This window comes from Dendrobates tinctorius, unplaced genomic scaffold (assembly GCF_039654945.1).
Source record: "Dendrobates tinctorius isolate UK_male_01 unplaced genomic scaffold, ASM3965494v1 ptg000201l, whole genome shotgun sequence".
NCBI lineage: Eukaryota > Metazoa > Chordata > Amphibia > Anura > Dendrobatidae > Dendrobates > Dendrobates tinctorius.
This window is the reverse complement of record NW_027361868.1, coordinates 10,892,924-10,910,136: the sequence shown is the minus strand read 5'-3', so window position 1 is coordinate 10,910,136 and position 17,213 is coordinate 10,892,924. Positions and strand designations below refer to the sequence as shown.

Sequence of the window (17,213 nt, the reverse complement as noted above, 5' to 3'; positions counted from 1 at the left end):
TCTGCACCATATTGTAAAGCCAGCAAAGAAAAGTTGGCTGCGCATCCAAAACTATAGAAATGTATAGCAAAGGTCTCTTGCAACCAACCATTCAGGATCTATTCATTTTTGTGGAGTAGTAGCAAATGAAAGCAGCGACTACGTTGGTTTTCCTAGATAATTGTATCAGAACATTGAGCCTTTGTAAAAACACACAGAGGGGACAAAAGCCTCCGCAGTTATCCGCTGACGTCTATGCAAAATCTTTTCCGATGTGGAGGCTACGAAGAGTAGAGAAAAAGCAGAGGGCTGAATCACCAGGTAAAAAGAAGATAAGCGACGCACGTGTCGGCCATGACTATTGGGAACGGTAGATGTAGGGGGGTCTCCAGAAACGCCATGGGGCGCCATCGTGCCAGCTCTCGGCACAGAACAAGCAAATATATAGAATAAGAATTACAGAAAATTACGCATTCTTTTGCTTTGTAGATACAATATAACCCATTTTCAAGCACATACTTGATGGTTATAGAAGGTTTTTTTTATTGTAGTTCATCATGTATAACCCAAGGATCCTCATGTCTAGGCAGTACATACAGGTTGTCTGAGAAGGACCTGCCGTGGATGGCACAGATGCCGCGTTGCTTTAAATAGGCTTCATATCCCCTCTGGGGGGCGCCGCATGGAAATTGAACAGTTATTGCCAAGTGTTCCCCCAGATTACAGCCGATCACTTGGCAATACTTTCTGATCAGTTTCACGACATCGGAAATGTATGTCAAAGGGGGGGGGGGGGGGGGCATCACATCAGCTAGAGACGCACATTTACTGCATGGAGGATTAAACAGAGAGTTGACGATTTTTGTACCATTTCATTTTTTGCTGCAATCAGTAAAACAAGGCAATGGCAAAACAAGCGCTAAGGATAAGTCAGGCTTAAGGTGTAAGTCCAGCCTTAAATATATTATTTCAGAATTTACGTCCATTTTTCTAATGCAAAGCTCCAAATCTCCTCCTTATTTAAAGGAGAAGACCCTCTTCTATGAGTCAGGAAAGAGAGCGGCTCTAGCAAGTAGGCCTTGATTCATCCCCTATCTAATTATCTGCCCTGTAACCTTACATTTTACGATTGCTTCCCCTGGCGAGAGAAGGAAAAAAAAAAAAAAAAAAAAAAAAAAAAACACACAGCCGATTGTCATCCGTGTCATTCACTGTAATCAGCCGATCGTCATGGTAGTCACCAGAACTTCATTATCTATGTAGCTTTATGCAGGGGATTTGGAGCTTTGTATCAGAATAAAAGGAGCAGAAACAGATTTACAGATATATTACAAAATTAAATCAGAAAAGAATGATGCAATATAATGCTGATTAAAACAACGCACTTTACCTTTTTGTTGTATTTTTCCTTGGATGCCTTTTTGGATTTATTTTTCCCAGTATCTAAAAGAAGGAAGTCAAAAAAAAAAAAAAAAAAAAGTTATTTCCGTACATAAGACATTTATGAATGTGAGGAAAACTGAGTGCTACGACGAGCTGAAAAGTTTCTCGAGCAGCCATCCATGTATCCATCCATTAATGGGCTGATAATAAATGACAGCAGACTGCCCCCTGCTGGCAAAGCTATAAATACTGAAACGCCAAAGAGTAGTGTTCAAAATAATAGCAGTGTGTTCAAAAACACGAGTTAATCACAAAATCTTTATACTAGTTTTTAAGTTCTTATTTCCAGCATTGGGAACATTGCATACTGTTTTCTAATTCAAAACATGAAGCGAAACGCGCGTCGGGTGTGGTGGGTCCCTGAGTTCTATTCTCAGGTAACTATACATATCATGTCCTTGGTCTACCATACAGGCACTTTCATTATGCTACTGTGTTGGGCATTTATGTATACTCTACTTTGCCAGTACTAAATTGGTTCACATTATTGTGCCATTCTTACTAGACACCTACACATACTTTACGCTGTTCTGTGCAACTCTGCTGTTCATTTATTTGTGCAGTGGTGTGTGATATTGTTTACTATTATTGTCTTCTGATATATTGAAGATTTTCCATCCTTATTGTGAAATAGCAATTACAACATAAATTATGAAAAATTAATATATGTTACAGATTGCACTTGCCTGCTTGTGCAACATTACCCTGCGATGACTTAATATTCCCCGGTTTACCCACCTAAACCTCTTCTGTACCTGTGCTATTTTGTTATACCTTTTAAACCTTATGAAGTTGTTCAATAAAAAATGTAATATTTAAATTGATACATGGCTGTATATAAAGCTTGTAGAAACACCCATTTCAAGGGCGTATCCTCTTCAGTGTAAGGCAACATGACCTTTAAAAGTATTTTAATATGTGCAAACTGGTCCATGATCCCTGGTATGCGGTAAATTGGTCCCGCACCATTGTAAGAGAAACATGCCCATATCATGATGCTTCCACCATGCTTCACTGTCTGCAGAGTGTACTGTGGCTTGAATGCAGAGTTTGGGAGTCGTCTGATGAACTGTCTGCGGCTCTTGGACCCAAAAAGAACAATTTTACCTTCATCAGTCCACAAAATGTTTCTCCATTTCTCTTAAGACTAGTTGATGTGTTCTTTGGCAAATTATATCCTCTTCAGTACATGTCTTTGTATTAACAGGGGGACTTTTTTGCGGGGTTAACAGTGGAACTTTGCGGGGACTTCTTGCTAAGAGATTAGCGTCACACAGGCGCCTTCTATCTGTCCCAGTCCTCACAGGTAACTTGAGACTTGTCTTTGATCATTCTGGAGCTGATCACTGGCTGAGCCTTTGCCATTGTGACTTTTCTTCCATCCATTAGAACAGTCGTCTTCCGTTTTCCTCCACGTCTCTCTGGTTTGGCGTTCCATTGTAAAGCATTGGAGATCATTTCAGCTGAACAGCCGATCATTGCCTGCACGTCTCTATAAGTTTTACCCTCTCCAGTCAATTTTTTAATCAAAGTCCGCTGTTCTTCTGAGCTATGACTCGAACGACCCATATTTCTCAGGCTTTCAAGGCGAAATGTATGTACAACATTTCCTGGCTTCACCCTTAGATAAGGGCCACCTGATTCCCACCTGTTTCTTCACAGAATGACTGACCTCACTAATTGAACTCCACACTGCTATTATTTTTAACACCCCCCCATTACAATTAATTATTCTAATACACAGACTCAAACACATGCAGACCATGACTGCCAAGTCTGGTGGTTTTAAGATCCGACCGCACCAACTGGTAAATTGTTTGACATGTGGTAATGTAAGTTATACCACAAACAGTGATTTATCTGCTTAGTCATATTGGACTACTATCACCGTATTTTGAACATTACTGTATATAATAATGAAGAGTAAACTTTTTCCAGTCCAATAATTTCGACTTTTGTTTTACAGAAGGCCGCATTCATTTACTGTATGCACATAGAAAGCTGCCTGCAGACTTTTTAAGAAAAAGGTACTTTGAAAGTTGGTGCGTTCTCCGCACTCGGCTTTTTCGAGACAGACAGCTTTCTCTTTATACTTGTATAAGACGAGACCTGTGGGTCTGGGGGAAGCAGAGCGGGGAAAAAAAACTCAAACTAGTCGTCTGTGACCCATCATCTGCAGCTGGCTTCTCAAAGTAAGTATTCCGTGAAAAGCATCAGAGTAAAACATAAAAGGCTGCAATAACAGAGCCGGTCTGCGCTTGAGGCAGCCAGAATCAGCAGACTGGTTCCCATTAATAAACTGGTAATATAAGACAATGAGGATAGAGACAACTCTAGGAGAGAAACAGGGGAACTAGTGGTTTTTAGGTAGGTATTGGGGTAGGCTTCAGTGAACAGGTACGATAATGAGTCCGCCACAAGATTTGTATATGGCTGTATAGTCTTACAGGATGGGGAAGAGCATCCCAGAAAGGAGTTGCAGCACGAGAGAAGTATTAGACAAGGGAATGTGTTAACCCAGATGATACGAGTCTGTCCTTTTCAGCTTAGGAGCAGAGGGAGAAATTTGAGAACACTGGGAGACAGGTGACGTTACTCGTGGACTTAGTAGATGGGAAACCACTACTAGAGAAGCGGTAATGGTGGAACGGTCAGTGACAAACATTTGCCTCTTGGCTATGAATAAAGCCTAACAGACCTACCTTGACTGCTGGAGCTGCTTCTGCTACTGGAAGATGATGAGGAGCGTGAGGAAGAAGACGACGATGAGGAAGATGAATGAGACGATGAAGACGAGGAAGAAGACACAGAAGGAGATCTGCTCCGGCTGCGCTTCCTTTTATTTTTTTCTCTTCCTGAGAAACACAGAAAGAATAACCTAAGCAAACATTACCAAAAGGGTATTTTCAGACATCCGTACAAATCGGTCCGAGATTGGACTACAATGCATGCACTGACCGGCATGGTCTCCTGACTCGAACGTGACCGGTTCATATATTTCTATGAAGTGGCCAGTGCGTGCATTGCGATCCGATCTTGGGACAGATTTGTACGGATGCCGGAAAGCACCCTAAGAGTCACATCACCTCATATCGTCAAAACATAATGAGCCCCTTTATTCAAATCTACTAGAGCATAGCCCCACTTAAAGGGATGTGATCTGACATGAGGCATGGAAAGAACCAACCGCACCCAGCTCTTAATGGCTTCCTCAGCCATGGCGCTGGGCTCCTCTCCATGATCGATGCTGAAGACACCCATCAAACAGCAGCTTATATCTAATCTTCTTGGATGTCTATATATTTAACAAAGAGGATTGGCAAGCAGAGTCTCTGGACTACATCTTTGGTGAATCTCATGCCGAGATCCCTGCAGATCTGGAGCACAGAAGTGGCCGGTCACACTAACACTTCAACTGCCATGACGCATAAAAATGTTTTTCCAGGGCACGATTGCTTTGATACTAAACTTGCATAGTTATTTTTTTTTTTATACATATATTTTAGTGGTGACAAAAAAAAAAAAAACAAAAAAAAATAAAAATTTAGAATTTTGTAAAAAAAACAAAAAACAAAACCACAAACAAACCTGGTTTTGTCGCTTTTTTCTGACACCCATCACTTTCTTATTTTTCTGCTTATGGAGCTGCGTGAGAGCTTGTTTTCTGTGTGCCAAACTGTTGTTTTCATTTGTATCATACATATAGTTTTTAACAGACATATGGCAAATAAAATACAAAACAGCAATTCTGCTGCTTCTAATATTTTTTTTTTTTTTTTTGGGGGGGGGGGGGTCATTTACTGTACAGATGAAATAATTTTCTACTTTGATAGACCAGGCTTTTGCGGACGTAGTTACATCAAATTTTAATTTCTTTATTTTTACAAGAAAAAAAAAAAAAAATAATATGGAAATTTTTAATTTTAGTCCCCAGAGGAACTTGATCCTTTGATTGCTTGTTCCTACAAGAGAAAACGATGCATCCCTGTCACAGGCTGGACTTCATTGGAAGGTCAAGGTAGCAGCAAGAGGCGCCATCAACTGACGACCGGCAGCTATGGCATCCCATTGGCACCCCCCCCGCCCGAAATCACATCCTGGTGGCGGGATGGGAGCCGGTGGACACGTGCGCCATGAACCAAGCCGTTTATAGGCTGCTGTCGGTGAGTGACAGTGGTATCTAAAGGGTTAAACAGCAGCGATCAGAGCTAGCTGCCGTGTATGAAGTGGGCACCTTCATCTAAATACATCAAGACGGCACCCGTCAAACACTGAAAACATATGGCGGACACGGGGAAGAATTAAAAACAAAGATCGGATGAGTAATAAACTATAGATTACCTCTATCCTCACAGGACGATGAAGACCGAATACTGGACTCGTCGCGTTTGCTTGACATGCCTACAACAGAAAAAAAAAAAAATAAAGAACTGACCGACTGCTCCACTATCGCAGGATTTATACCCGGTTGTGATGAACCCACACCTCGCCACCCCACCTGACGTCACTATTATGTCAGATGGATGAAGCAATGTGGTTTCCCCACTTTCAATACAATACACTATACAGCTCTGGAAAAATTAAGAGACCACCACATCAAATCCCTGTCATGGTCAGCCCATTCTCCAGACCTGAACCCCATTGAAAACCTCTGGAATGTAATCAGGAGGATGATGGATAGTCACAAGCCATCAAACAAAGAAGAACTGCTTACATTTTTGCACCAGAAGCAGTGTGAAAGACTGGTGGCAAGCAGCCAAGAAGCATTAAAGCTGGGATTAACAATCATGGTTATTCCATAAAATATTGATTTCTGAACTCTTCCTGAGTTAAAACATTACTATTGTTGTTTCTAAAAGATCATGAACTTTTTTCCGCATTATTTGCGGTCTGCAAGCACGGCATTTTTTGTCTAATTTTGACCATTTCTCATTTTCAGAAGAAAAATACAAAATTTATTGCTTGGAAATTCAAAGACATGTCAGAAGTTTATAGAATAAAAGAGCAATTCACATTTTACTCAAAAATATACCAATAAAGAGAAAAATCAGACAAATTGAACATTTTAAAGTGGTCTCAATTTTTGCCAGAGCTGTATACACAATGGTTACATGTGCAAATACAATAGTGTTAGAACAAAAGATACAAGCAAATGGATCATGTCAATTACCGTTTGACATGTGTACACTGGGCCGCAGGGCGCATGGTCTGCCAGATGATTCCTAGGTCCTTCACAGTACGTTACTCGACGTGACCCCCCACTTTCAAAACAAGCATAACAGTGAGAGACCACTTGGCCTTACACTAGCTTTCATCCCCTTTGGGACATTGCCCTCTTCCCATCTGGGGTGAACCTAATTCCCCTCACCTTGTCTCTAACTAAAAACCGAAGATGGGTCATAAATCCTTAATGGACGGCACTGGGGAGGCGGTTTGGGCACCATTGGATCCAGCTGGGCCCCTGCTAAGCGTCAAGACCAAACACAGCTTTGCTACCTGGCTTTTACAAGCCATTCAACATATTTCCCCACCTTGTGGTGCTAGAACAAACCAAGACCCTGGAAGGCGTTCGGCCCATTCCGGAGAGACCTGCGGTAAGTCCATATTCTCCTTATGAAATCCAAGCTGTCTGAACAAAGCAGTTAAGACCACATGGTTTGGAACCACGGGGGGGGGGTAGTCTTCCTGTACTAGCTAGTTGGTGGGTGTGAGAATTCCTTCTTTGAAACCAAGAAGATGCCTCCCTGCTGAGCCAGGTGTCCTGTTACGGCAGCACGTTTTCAGGAGAACTGTAAGTTGTCAATAACCCCCCCCCCCTTCACACCTCCCACTTTTAGAGGATGGTAGGGGGCAGCATTTTTCGGTGTTCTCTAGCGAGCCTGTCCATAACCTCCCCTCTTTGGGATAGCCCATCGACGTTACAATGGTCACGGCCCTTCTTGTGGCAAATGGCGAAGTGGTACTGCTGGAGCGCAAAACTCCAGAATAGCAACCTCCCATTTGTTCCAGATACAGTGTGTAACCAGCTGAAGGGGTTGTGGTCCATTTCCACGGTGAATTTGCATCCGTACAAGTATGGCTGCACACGCTGCAAGGCCCACACAATTGCCAGGCATTCCTTCTCCATTGTGGAGTAGGCCACCTCCCTCGGCAGGAGCTTCCAGCTCAGGTACAAAATGGGGTGTTCTTGGCCCGTAGAATTGACCTGGCTGAGCACAGCAACAAAGCCAAGTCACTGGCGTTGGTCTGTACTACAAATGGCCAAATAAAGTCGGCTTCCTGTAGTACCGGGAAGCTGGAAGGGGCGGGAGGCTGTCTCATAGTCATTTGTCCAATCGACTGCAGAGGGCAGCTTCTTCTTGGTGAGGTCTGTCAGGGGCTTCGCCAGGCTACTACAGTGAGGGACAAGCCTCCTATAGTACCCAGCGGTGGCCAGAAAGGACATCACCTGTTTCTTTGTCCTAGGGATGGGCCAGCGTGCGATGGTATCCAGCTTCCTGGGCTCCAGTTTTAGAGACTCCCCTGCCAACCCGGCGTCCCAGGTAGAAGACCTTATTCATACCCAGCTGGCACTTTTCTGGCTTAATGGTCAAGCTTGCCCGGCAGATCCACCTGAGCCAGATGCTCTAGGTGATCCTCCTTGGTGGGACTGAAGATGGCAATGTCATCCAGGTACATAGCCGCATACTCTAGTCGCTTGAGCAGTGTGCTGACCATCCGCTAAAAAGTTGGAAGGAGCATTCTTCATGCCGAATAGCATCACTGTGGATTCGTACAGTTCGAACAGGGTGATAAAGGCAAAGTGTTCCCGAGCCTCGTGGGTCAGGGTAATCTGCCAATATCCCTGGTTCAGATCATGATAATCAGGCACTTGGCCTCGGCCAATGACTGATGCACAGCATTGGGTACGCATCAGTGACTGACAGTGTTGAGCCCCCTGGAGTCTACACAGAAACGGGTTGTCCGGTCCTTCTTTAGGATGAGGACTATAGGTGAGGCCCAAGTGCTGCTGGATGGTCATATGACCCCCAACTTCAGCATCTAGTCAATCTCCAGGGAGACCCGATATGCTGTATGCTACAGGAAGGGAAGGGGTGTAGGACAGCTGGACAGTTTGTCTGACGAGAACTGGTTGCAAACCTCCCCATCCTTGAGCATATCCGGGAGGGTCTCCGCCTCTGCCTCTTCTGGCAGGTTGCATACTGGGAGGGCGCAGGGATCCCGCTCAGGATGTGCCTTCATCATGTTTACAAGGAAGGCCTTCCGCCATCCCTGGGCATGGTCCAGAATGACCAGGTAAGTTAGTGTTGAGATGCTGGTACATGAGGTACGGGCCTTCCCAGGCTGCCTGAAGCTTGTCATGGGATACGAAGACCAGTACCCACATCCTTTTGAGCCACCTGGTACTATGCAAAATAGCGTTACTTATCTGCCCGGGGCCTGCATATTGCCGAACGCTGCGGGAAGTTTATTAACTTTTTTTCTTCCTGGCAGTGTTCCAGTTTCAGTCACAGGGTAGTGACAGCAATGGTTCAGTCATCTGTTATGAATGGGTCACCGAGGAGAGCGCAATAGGCTATGCCACCAGAACACCAGAGATTGGTGGCTCAGCGGATTGCAGACCCCTGATCTTAACAACTAGCAGTAGCCGTGGAGCGTTCCTACGTTGCCCTAGACGCCTCATCACAGCCGGAGGACTAAGTCTAAAGACAGAAAGGTGAAATCTAATCTGCCCCGGAGCAGATCCCCAAAGGAATAGACAGCCCTCAAACATATATTGTCGGTGAGACAAGATGAAGTACAAACACAGACATAAAATAGACTGAGCAAATGATGGGGCCCACACTGACTAGATAGTGCCTTTTCTGTCCTGTCCACAATCACGCAAAAACCCTAATAATTCCAACACGACTGATATACAAAAATACTGAGGTTTGAACAACCTCACCCCCACTATAATCAGCACTCAGGTGTGAGCTGGCGGTTAGCAACAGGCTAATACAGCAGGGAACTGAGCAAACAAACAGGGCAAGAGCCAGCAGCCCCAGGGGGAGCAAGCTGACCCGTGACAGCAAGGCAAAAACAGATGCAAAGGGTTTAGCAAATGACACTTAGCTGAAAAAATGCAGGATCAGGCAGCAGACAGAAATCCTCAGTAAGCTAAGAAAGGAGTATCACCGGCAGTCACTGAGAGAAGTCTGCTCGCTTATGTAGTCCCAGTCACTACCACCACTCCTCCAATTATCTTCTGCAGCTGTTGGATTAACATCATGTTGACCAGCACCACTACCAGCAGTATCCACCAGAGGGAGCCTTGCCTCAAAAGTCAGATCAAGAGAGCTCACAACAGTCATCGCTCTGAGTATACAGAGCAGAGGCTGTAACCGCATCCCCAGTCCTGACTGACAGCCGGCCCCCATGCAGAGTCAGGGGCACGGTTTCAGCCGCCGCTCTGTATACGCAGAGCGGTGACAGAACCAGCATCGGCGCCGCCCCGTGACTGAAACCGAAACGCTAAGGGGGGAGGATATAGTTAATTTTATCCCAGCAGAGTTCAGCTAAATGTGGGTGCCGGGCAGGTTAGTAACGCTATTAACCTGCAGATTAACCTCATTATCCTTTAATAGTTTATATATGGCAACAAAGTTCAAAGGGAATGAACAAAAAAGAATTCTAAATCACATCAATACCTGGTGATCACCCTTTGCCTTTATCAGTTCTTCTCAGTACACCTACTGTATGGTTTTTGAAGGAACTCGGCAGGGAGCTAGAGACATTCAGACCAAAAACAACCATGCAAGTCTATGCGTCTGTGAAAAAAAAGTCGGACCCCACTCCGATGGTATGAGTGGTTTGATTTTCACGGAATGACAGAATGGAGAAATCCTTTTTTTTTTTTTCTCCCCGTACAAGAAAAATTGTTGACACGGACCAAAAAAACTAGTCCGTTTTTCTCATAAGCGAAAAAAGACTGAAGTGTGAATGAGGCCTTACTCTGAAATGCTGCGTGCGCTTCACAAACAACTTTGAAAAGCCGGCCGATGACCAGTCCTAGAGGAAAGTCCCTGGCAGCTTCTCCCTGCCCCATTCCCCATGACTGACAGGTGTCTCCCCTATAGACACAAGCCTCACTCAGCTGTTCATGTATTGACAACTCCATATATTCCTATGGGTCAGGAGGGCCGCAGCCGGCCTGTACATCACTGTATACAGACTTCTGGATGAGCCTACAGTCTACGGGAGAGGCGCCGGACTTGTCAACTGAGTCGTACGGTCCCCGGATGCATTTTTCAAGTATATTTTTTCTGAAATGTTGCAGTGTTTCATATACGGCTGCAATAACGGCGCTGGACGCAGATCCCTCCAGGGGCAGCAAGAATCTGCCTTCAGGTTCCCTTTAATAAAGCATATCATTATTTAAAAAGGTCATGTCTTTTTATATACCTGCTTTTGTCTTTTTATTAATTTTTTTAACATTGATTTTTTTTTTTTTTAAATCCCACAAAAGGTTTTTTTTTTTTTTTTTTTTTTTTTTAAATATACTGCCATACCTTCGTATCCCGGCGTGTTGGACCCATACACTCCGGTCAGGGCACATTACTGGTATAGCCGCATAGGCTACGACGCTGAGGATATTTATCTGCCTCTTCAGTGACGCTAGCTCCGGTGATCGGCAGGGCTGGCGATCGCGGCTACAGAGGGAACACACGTTTCTTGTGCAGAATCCCCGCCATGAGTAAGTAGCGGGATCAGAGCGCTCTCTGAGCCGGGCGGCTATGTGGCGTTGTATTACCGCCCTCCGCACGCCAGGGACAATGTGGGCAGAGCGCAGACGGCACAGATGGACAACGTAGATGCACTCCCTCCCAAACAGGTGTCAAAAAAATAAAAGCCAGCTATAGAACACATCTAAGTACAACTTATCAATATGCCGGCACGAACCAAATCACAACACCGGCGCAGACGTCATATACTGTGCCCCGTAACACAGGCCGGTGTATCACATTACTACGGGGACAGACACCAGATTTTACGCCCTTTTTGTGGCCATGGAGTGTTATTATGTTCATATTATCAATAAAGTTTGGCAAAGTTGATGTCTCATTGGTTAACAAGGTTTGCTGGGACTTGTAGTGCCCCTAATACGAGTTACCATCCCTATTATAATCACCTACTGACCTGTGTATCAGACTCAGGAAGGATTTACAAACATCACCGCTCACACCAGCTCCACGCCTCCGCCATGCTACTGCGGGTTATTTTTTATTTTATTGTGTGTGTGATTACGTCACTTCCGGTCGAGCTGTCCGGACAGGAAGTACTTCGTTGTCGCCGCCATTTTTAGTTCTGGCAGCGTTTTAACACTCTTCACATAATGGATAAATGTATTCAGCGTTTATGGTCACTGTTGCATGGACGGTGTAAGATCAATTAAACGAAGGGATATGAATCACTTTTTTTGGATGCATTTTTATCAGCTTGCCCATATCAAATATGGCGAGTTCAGCACTTCCGGTTTCTTGCTGACTTCCGGGTTGTGAAGGCCATCAGTGCTATGTGTGCGTAGTGTGCGGCTGTCAGGACGAGGAGGCTGAATGCGATAGTTACTGTAGACTCTATACATGTCCTAGTCTGGTAAGTCACATAGCATCGTGTCATTGTACTGTGTTCTGCCCCTGTATAATGTATGGCGGGAGGGATTGTTGTGTCTCCACCTGGGAGATCCTGGAATGATGAAACATACGATCAGAGGGTTCCTCTAAAAATATCAGGTCTGTAGTATGATGTTCTGCAGCAGCTGGGGCACAGTACTGTATAATCTACACTGCAGCTGCTACAGAAAGGTATAAACTAAGGGAATATGCAACGTCGGTCTCCTTTTTATTTACAAGTCTGGTAAAACAGTAATTTTGCCCCTTTTTAATATTCTTAATGGTAAAAATGGGGATTGCAAAGTTCCCTGTGTGTAGGGAGTGATGGTGTGAGTGCGGGACCCCCGCTCCAGTCACCTCTACATCTGAATGTGCCTTCCCTCCATAGGCGGAGTGTCCAGGATGTCACAAGGTATTTCTTCCACCTCTTACCGTCCCCTACCCAGTGCCGGTATTGGTTTAGAAAGGAGAAAGTGGCTCCTTTAAAGGGGGTCTCTACATCACACAATCTCTACATGCAAGGTGACACTTTGTAACCCTGTTGGGATCCTCAGTGCAACTTTCTAATATACTTTATTACATTTCCTCATAATTGTTAAAGGGAATCTGTCACCTATTTTTTGGCATATAAGCTGTGGCCACCGCCATCAGGGGCTTCTCTACGGCGTTCTGTAATGCTGTAGATAAGCCCCCGATGTCACCTGAAAGATAAGAAAAAAAAGTTATATTATACTCACCCGGGGGCGGTCCGGTCCGATGGGTGTCGTGGTCCGGCGCCTCCCATCTTCTAGTGATGACGTCCTCTTCTTTGCTTCCCATCACGGCTCCTGCGCAGGCTTACTGCGCTGCCCTGTTGAGGGCAGAGTAACGTACTGCAGTGCGCAGGCGCCGGACCTCTCTGACCTTTCCCTGTGCACTGCAGTACTTTACTCTGCCCTCAATGGGGCAGAGTAAGTACGCCTGCGTAGGAGCCGCGGCAGAAGTAAGGAGGAGGACGTCATCGCTAGAAGATGGGAGGCACAGACCGGACCGTGACACCCATCGGACCAGACCCTGGGGTGAGTATAATCTAACTTGTTTTTTTTATCTTTCAGGTTACAATGGGGGCCTCGCTACAGAATTAAAGAATGCTGCAGATAATCCCCTGATGGCGGTGGCCGCATCTCATAGGCCAAAAATGAGGTGACATATTCCCTTTAAATGAATGCAGGACTGTCATGGGCTAGTGTATTGGATGGGCTCAGGATTTGTGCTCACTCTGTACACGGCGGGTGCCAACTGGGTTATACTGTCAGCAGCTACAGAAGTTAGCTGTGAATCCTAGGGGAACTAAAACAAATTAATTAAAGGTTTTCAAAATATAAAAGAAAAAAAATGTTTGACTCTCCCTATGTTTAAAAGAAAAAAAAAAATGAAACCAAACATATTTAGTATCTGTGAAAGTCTGGTCTATAAAATATTTAAAATAATTTTCTCTTTAAAAGAGAAAAAAAATCTAAATGTCAGAATGGCTTGTTTTTCGGTTGCCACACTTCTCAAAAACAGTAAAAAATGGCTAAAATGTCTGTATCCTGAGATGGTATCAATAAAAATGTCAGCTCCACGCCAAAAAAACAACCCTCGCACAGCTCCATGATTGGAAGAATATAAGGCTGTGTGCACATTGAGTATTTGCTGCAGATTTTTCTGCCACAAAAAAACAGGGTTTCGGCAGGAAAAATGCTGCATACAGTAAATACGTGCACTTTTTTGTGTTTTTATTTGCACTTTCTTTGCCCATTCATTTGGGTGAAAAATGCTGAAAAATTTAACACACTGCAGATTTGAAAATACACTTTGGTTCAAATTTACCAGAAAAAAAAAATCATCAGTGTATGTACAAGATTTTAGGAATCCCATTCACTTTGCTGGTACTGTAAAAACTGTAAAACGTTTTTTTTTTTTTTTTTTTCTTTTCTTCCTGCGGGGTCAAAAATGCACAGAAAAATGCAGCCAGTGAGCAATCTCTAAAAGTTACAGCAAATGGAAAAAAAAAAATTAAAATTTTTGTAAGTGTCAAGGATGACATCAGGGAGATCATGCAGATCCACCACTTGTCAAGGGAATGCGACTCTACTGCATCCAATCGTCAGGACAACTACGCAATTGACTGATGAGTGATTGACGAGGCCGCGGCTGCTTCCACTACTAGGCCGAATATTGGAGAACTCCTAGAGAGCGTATGGTATATACACCTCCGATTCCAATATATTACACATACCCGGGAACGGTCACTACCAACGCCACAACAACAAAAGAACCACTAGCCGCCACCACCAATCAGTCTTTTATACAGGCCAATTGGACACCTGTTTCAGGCAGCGTATAGCATAAGGGGTGCAGTTTATCGAGCAAGAGGAACAGAGGTATTCAGTTTTATATATTTCATAGAGAAATATTTTTCGGATTATAAGAAGCAGATTTTTCCTCCAAATTTGGGGAAAAATGTGAGTGCATCTTCTAATTTTAAGATACCTTACTGGCTGCAGTGGAGCGGGGTCCTAGGGTCTCTGCTGGCGGAGGCAAGAATGGGGCGATGCTGCAGGTGTTCCGTTGTTCGAGAGCCCCGACACTTCCATGGTGGACTCCAGGAAAATAGCCGCTGGGGGGCCAGTGCATGGCGCAGGTGGATACCTCGGCACCAGGATTTTGGAACCCCTTCCTTTCAGTCTGGGGTTCTCTGCATTGCCCCACTCCTGCCTCTGACCAGCAGCGACCATGGGACCCCGCTCCACTGCAGCTGCCACCCATGGTAAGCAATAAGACGCACAGAGAATCTGTCACCCATTTTTTGTGATATGGTGTCAAGATATCATTCAATTTAGTGTCACATAAGCATTATAGCTGTACTTTTGTTCTTTCTGGTTATTCACGTAGAGTTATGGCAGCTTCTAGTCTCCCATGGAATCTATTGAAGCATGCCAAAAGTGAAAAAAAAAAAAAATGTTTTTAAAAATATGAAAAAATACCATAACAAAAATATAAAAGTTCAAATCACTCCCCTTTCGCCCCATTCAAAAACCATAAAAATAAAATCAAACACACACATATTTGGTATCACCGCGTTCAGAATCGCCCGATTTATAAAAAAAAAAAAAAAATTAACCTGATCGCTAAACAGCGTAGCGAGAAAAAAAATAACGCCAGAAATACGGTTTTTTGGTCTCCACGACATTGCATTAAAATGTAATAAAGGGCGACCAAAAGATTGTATGTGCACCAAAATGGTATCAATAAAAACGTCAGCTCGGCGTGCAAAAAATAATCCCTCACCCGACCCGAGCTCACAAAAAATGGAGGAGCTACGGGTCTCGGAAAATGGCAACTTTTTTTTTTATACAAACTTTGGGGGAAAAAATAGCGCAAAATAATAAGACCCTGATCTCTAAAACCTTGGCGAATTTAAAACAAAAACAAAATGGCATACTCAGGTGAGCAGCGAGAATCAAATACTAGCAAAAGCTAGGAACCTTTGACCTGATATCAGGTCCTCGTTAAATGATCACACATTTGCTACCTGCAGCCACCAATAGGGGGAGCTCTCTGTATACTGAGTGCAGTGTATTGGCCGTAGACGGTGAGCTCCAATTCTCTGTGTTGCTTCACGAACACATAAGAAAAACCCCCTTCACATTTTTAAGCAAAGATCATATCTAAACCACAAGTCGTCATATATTTGGTTATATTTCCTGGAGAATTAGGACTCCACGTGTTGTATTTCCTGATTCAGAAAAATATAGAAAACACGGGTCACAGCAAAGGGTGTCAGCTCCAAAAACATCTAAATTTTCCTAGCCACTTAAAATTATATATGGTAGGTGTATGCCTACAGTAATTTGGCATCAGCTGGAGTCTCATGTTATCAAGTCATTTTTATCGCAGTAGGGACGTCCTAAAAACCAAACCCAGAAAATACGGTAATGGTGAAATTGCATTTTATTTCACCTCACTTGGAATTTCTATATTTCCCAATTTTTTTTTAACACCAGTTTGGAAAATGAGTGGTGTCCCTCAAAAAACTAAGCTTTTGTATGGCCATGTCAATGAAAAATAACAAAGTTATGGCTCTTGGAAGGAGAGAAAAAAAAGGGCGAAAATGAAGAGGTTAAAGGGTTTTGGGGAAAATGCATTGGTGGTCTTACACTCTGGATTGCCAGTGTCCAGCAGTAAGAGGGGATTTTGGCGCCTCTTTGCTGCAGCCCTTTGCAATTGAAAGAGAGTATCGCTGTCTCTTCATTCAGCTGACCGCTGGTGGTCCCGATGGTCGGACACGCAGTATCCCAAAAATCTGCCACCTCTGCATATTTCCAGAACACCACTGTGAGTGCATCAGAGTCCTCTCCTCTAGTTAGCCTCATTGTGAAAAGCACATGATAACTCTTATCTTTTTTTTTTTTTTCAGACCCTAAACAAAAATGTTCCTGACCAACCTACTCCTGAGGAAGGGCATTCCTGGCCGCCAGTGGATAGGGAAATACAGGAGACCCCGGGAGGTCACGTGGGGCATGAAACAATCCATGATTAAGAGGCTGGAAATAGAGGCTGAGACGGAGTACTGGATAAGTCGGCCCTATATGACTAAAGAGCAGGCATTCCGTCACGACGCCGAACGGAGATACAGAGAGATTGGAGAAGAGTACGCAAAGAAGCGGGCAAACTTCCCCGAACACAAATACCTGCAAGACCACCTAAATCATCTAAATGTCACCAAGAAATGGACTATGGCATGATCTCTCCAACATGTCATTCTGCTAAATTCTATTAAACACACACTGTTAGGAAATACATTTATTTGCAGTGCATTTTACTGAGCACCACTGAAAGATATTCGTGCTTTATGAACCACAGAGTAATACAGTATGGGCATTTTTTTTCTAAGTCCGTGAAGTGCTGTGCAGTTTGATCTTAGAAGGAGGATGCAGCTCCTTCGTCAGCGCTGATGCTTCTTAATTCTTGGGATCAGTGAGGGAATTTAGAGGCGAAACCCACTGCTTATAAAGTGTTGGCATAACCTAGTCATGTGCTAGAGATGGCGGCATCCCTTTAAGGATATGTTTGGCTAATAAGCTGGCAAACTTGATAGCAAAGTGGCACATATAA

General features: G+C 44.0%; 2 protein-coding genes across 6 annotated transcripts in view; one reads left to right on the top strand and one right to left on the bottom strand.

The window, feature by feature from the left end:
• LOC141056936 (uncharacterized) overlaps positions 1 to 11,736 on the bottom strand; it is a 31,163-nt gene extending 19,427 nt beyond the window's left edge. The window contains exons 1-4 of one of the 2 annotated variants that reach the window (XM_073553415.1): positions 11,602 to 11,736; positions 5,764 to 5,823; positions 4,125 to 4,277; positions 1,370 to 1,422 (exon numbers count right to left, since the gene is read on the bottom strand). In XM_073553415.1, coding sequence (XP_073409516.1) covers positions 1,370 to 1,422; positions 4,125 to 4,277; positions 5,764 to 5,821 — 264 coding nt within the window. In that variant the 5' untranslated portion in view covers positions 5,822 to 5,823; positions 11,602 to 11,736. Of the gene's footprint in view, positions 1 to 1,369; positions 1,423 to 4,124; positions 4,278 to 5,763; positions 5,824 to 11,601 lie in introns of those variants that run through there. The other variant, XM_073553414.1, reaches the window with a different exon arrangement.
• A 163-nt stretch (positions 11,737 to 11,899) lies between these two features.
• Positions 11,900 to 16,900, top strand: MRPL57 (mitochondrial ribosomal protein L57). Of its 4 annotated transcripts, none has more exons than XM_073553411.1 (3): positions 11,930 to 12,057; positions 13,169 to 13,256; positions 16,516 to 16,900. In XM_073553411.1, the coding sequence occupies exon 3, from the start codon at positions 16,529 to 16,531 to the stop codon at positions 16,841 to 16,843; it is 315 nt and encodes a 104-aa protein (XP_073409512.1). In that variant the 5' UTR covers positions 11,930 to 12,057; positions 13,169 to 13,256; positions 16,516 to 16,528; the 3' UTR covers positions 16,844 to 16,900. The 4 variants fall into 4 exon arrangements, with proteins under 4 accessions (XP_073409511.1, XP_073409512.1, XP_073409513.1 ...); XM_073553412.1 differs by lacking the exon at positions 13,169 to 13,256 and adding an exon at positions 14,057 to 14,298 and having other exon boundaries at positions 11,937 to 12,057; XM_073553410.1 differs by lacking the exon at positions 13,169 to 13,256 and having other exon boundaries at positions 11,900 to 12,057.
• Positions 16,901 to 17,213: the final 313 nt, after the last annotated feature.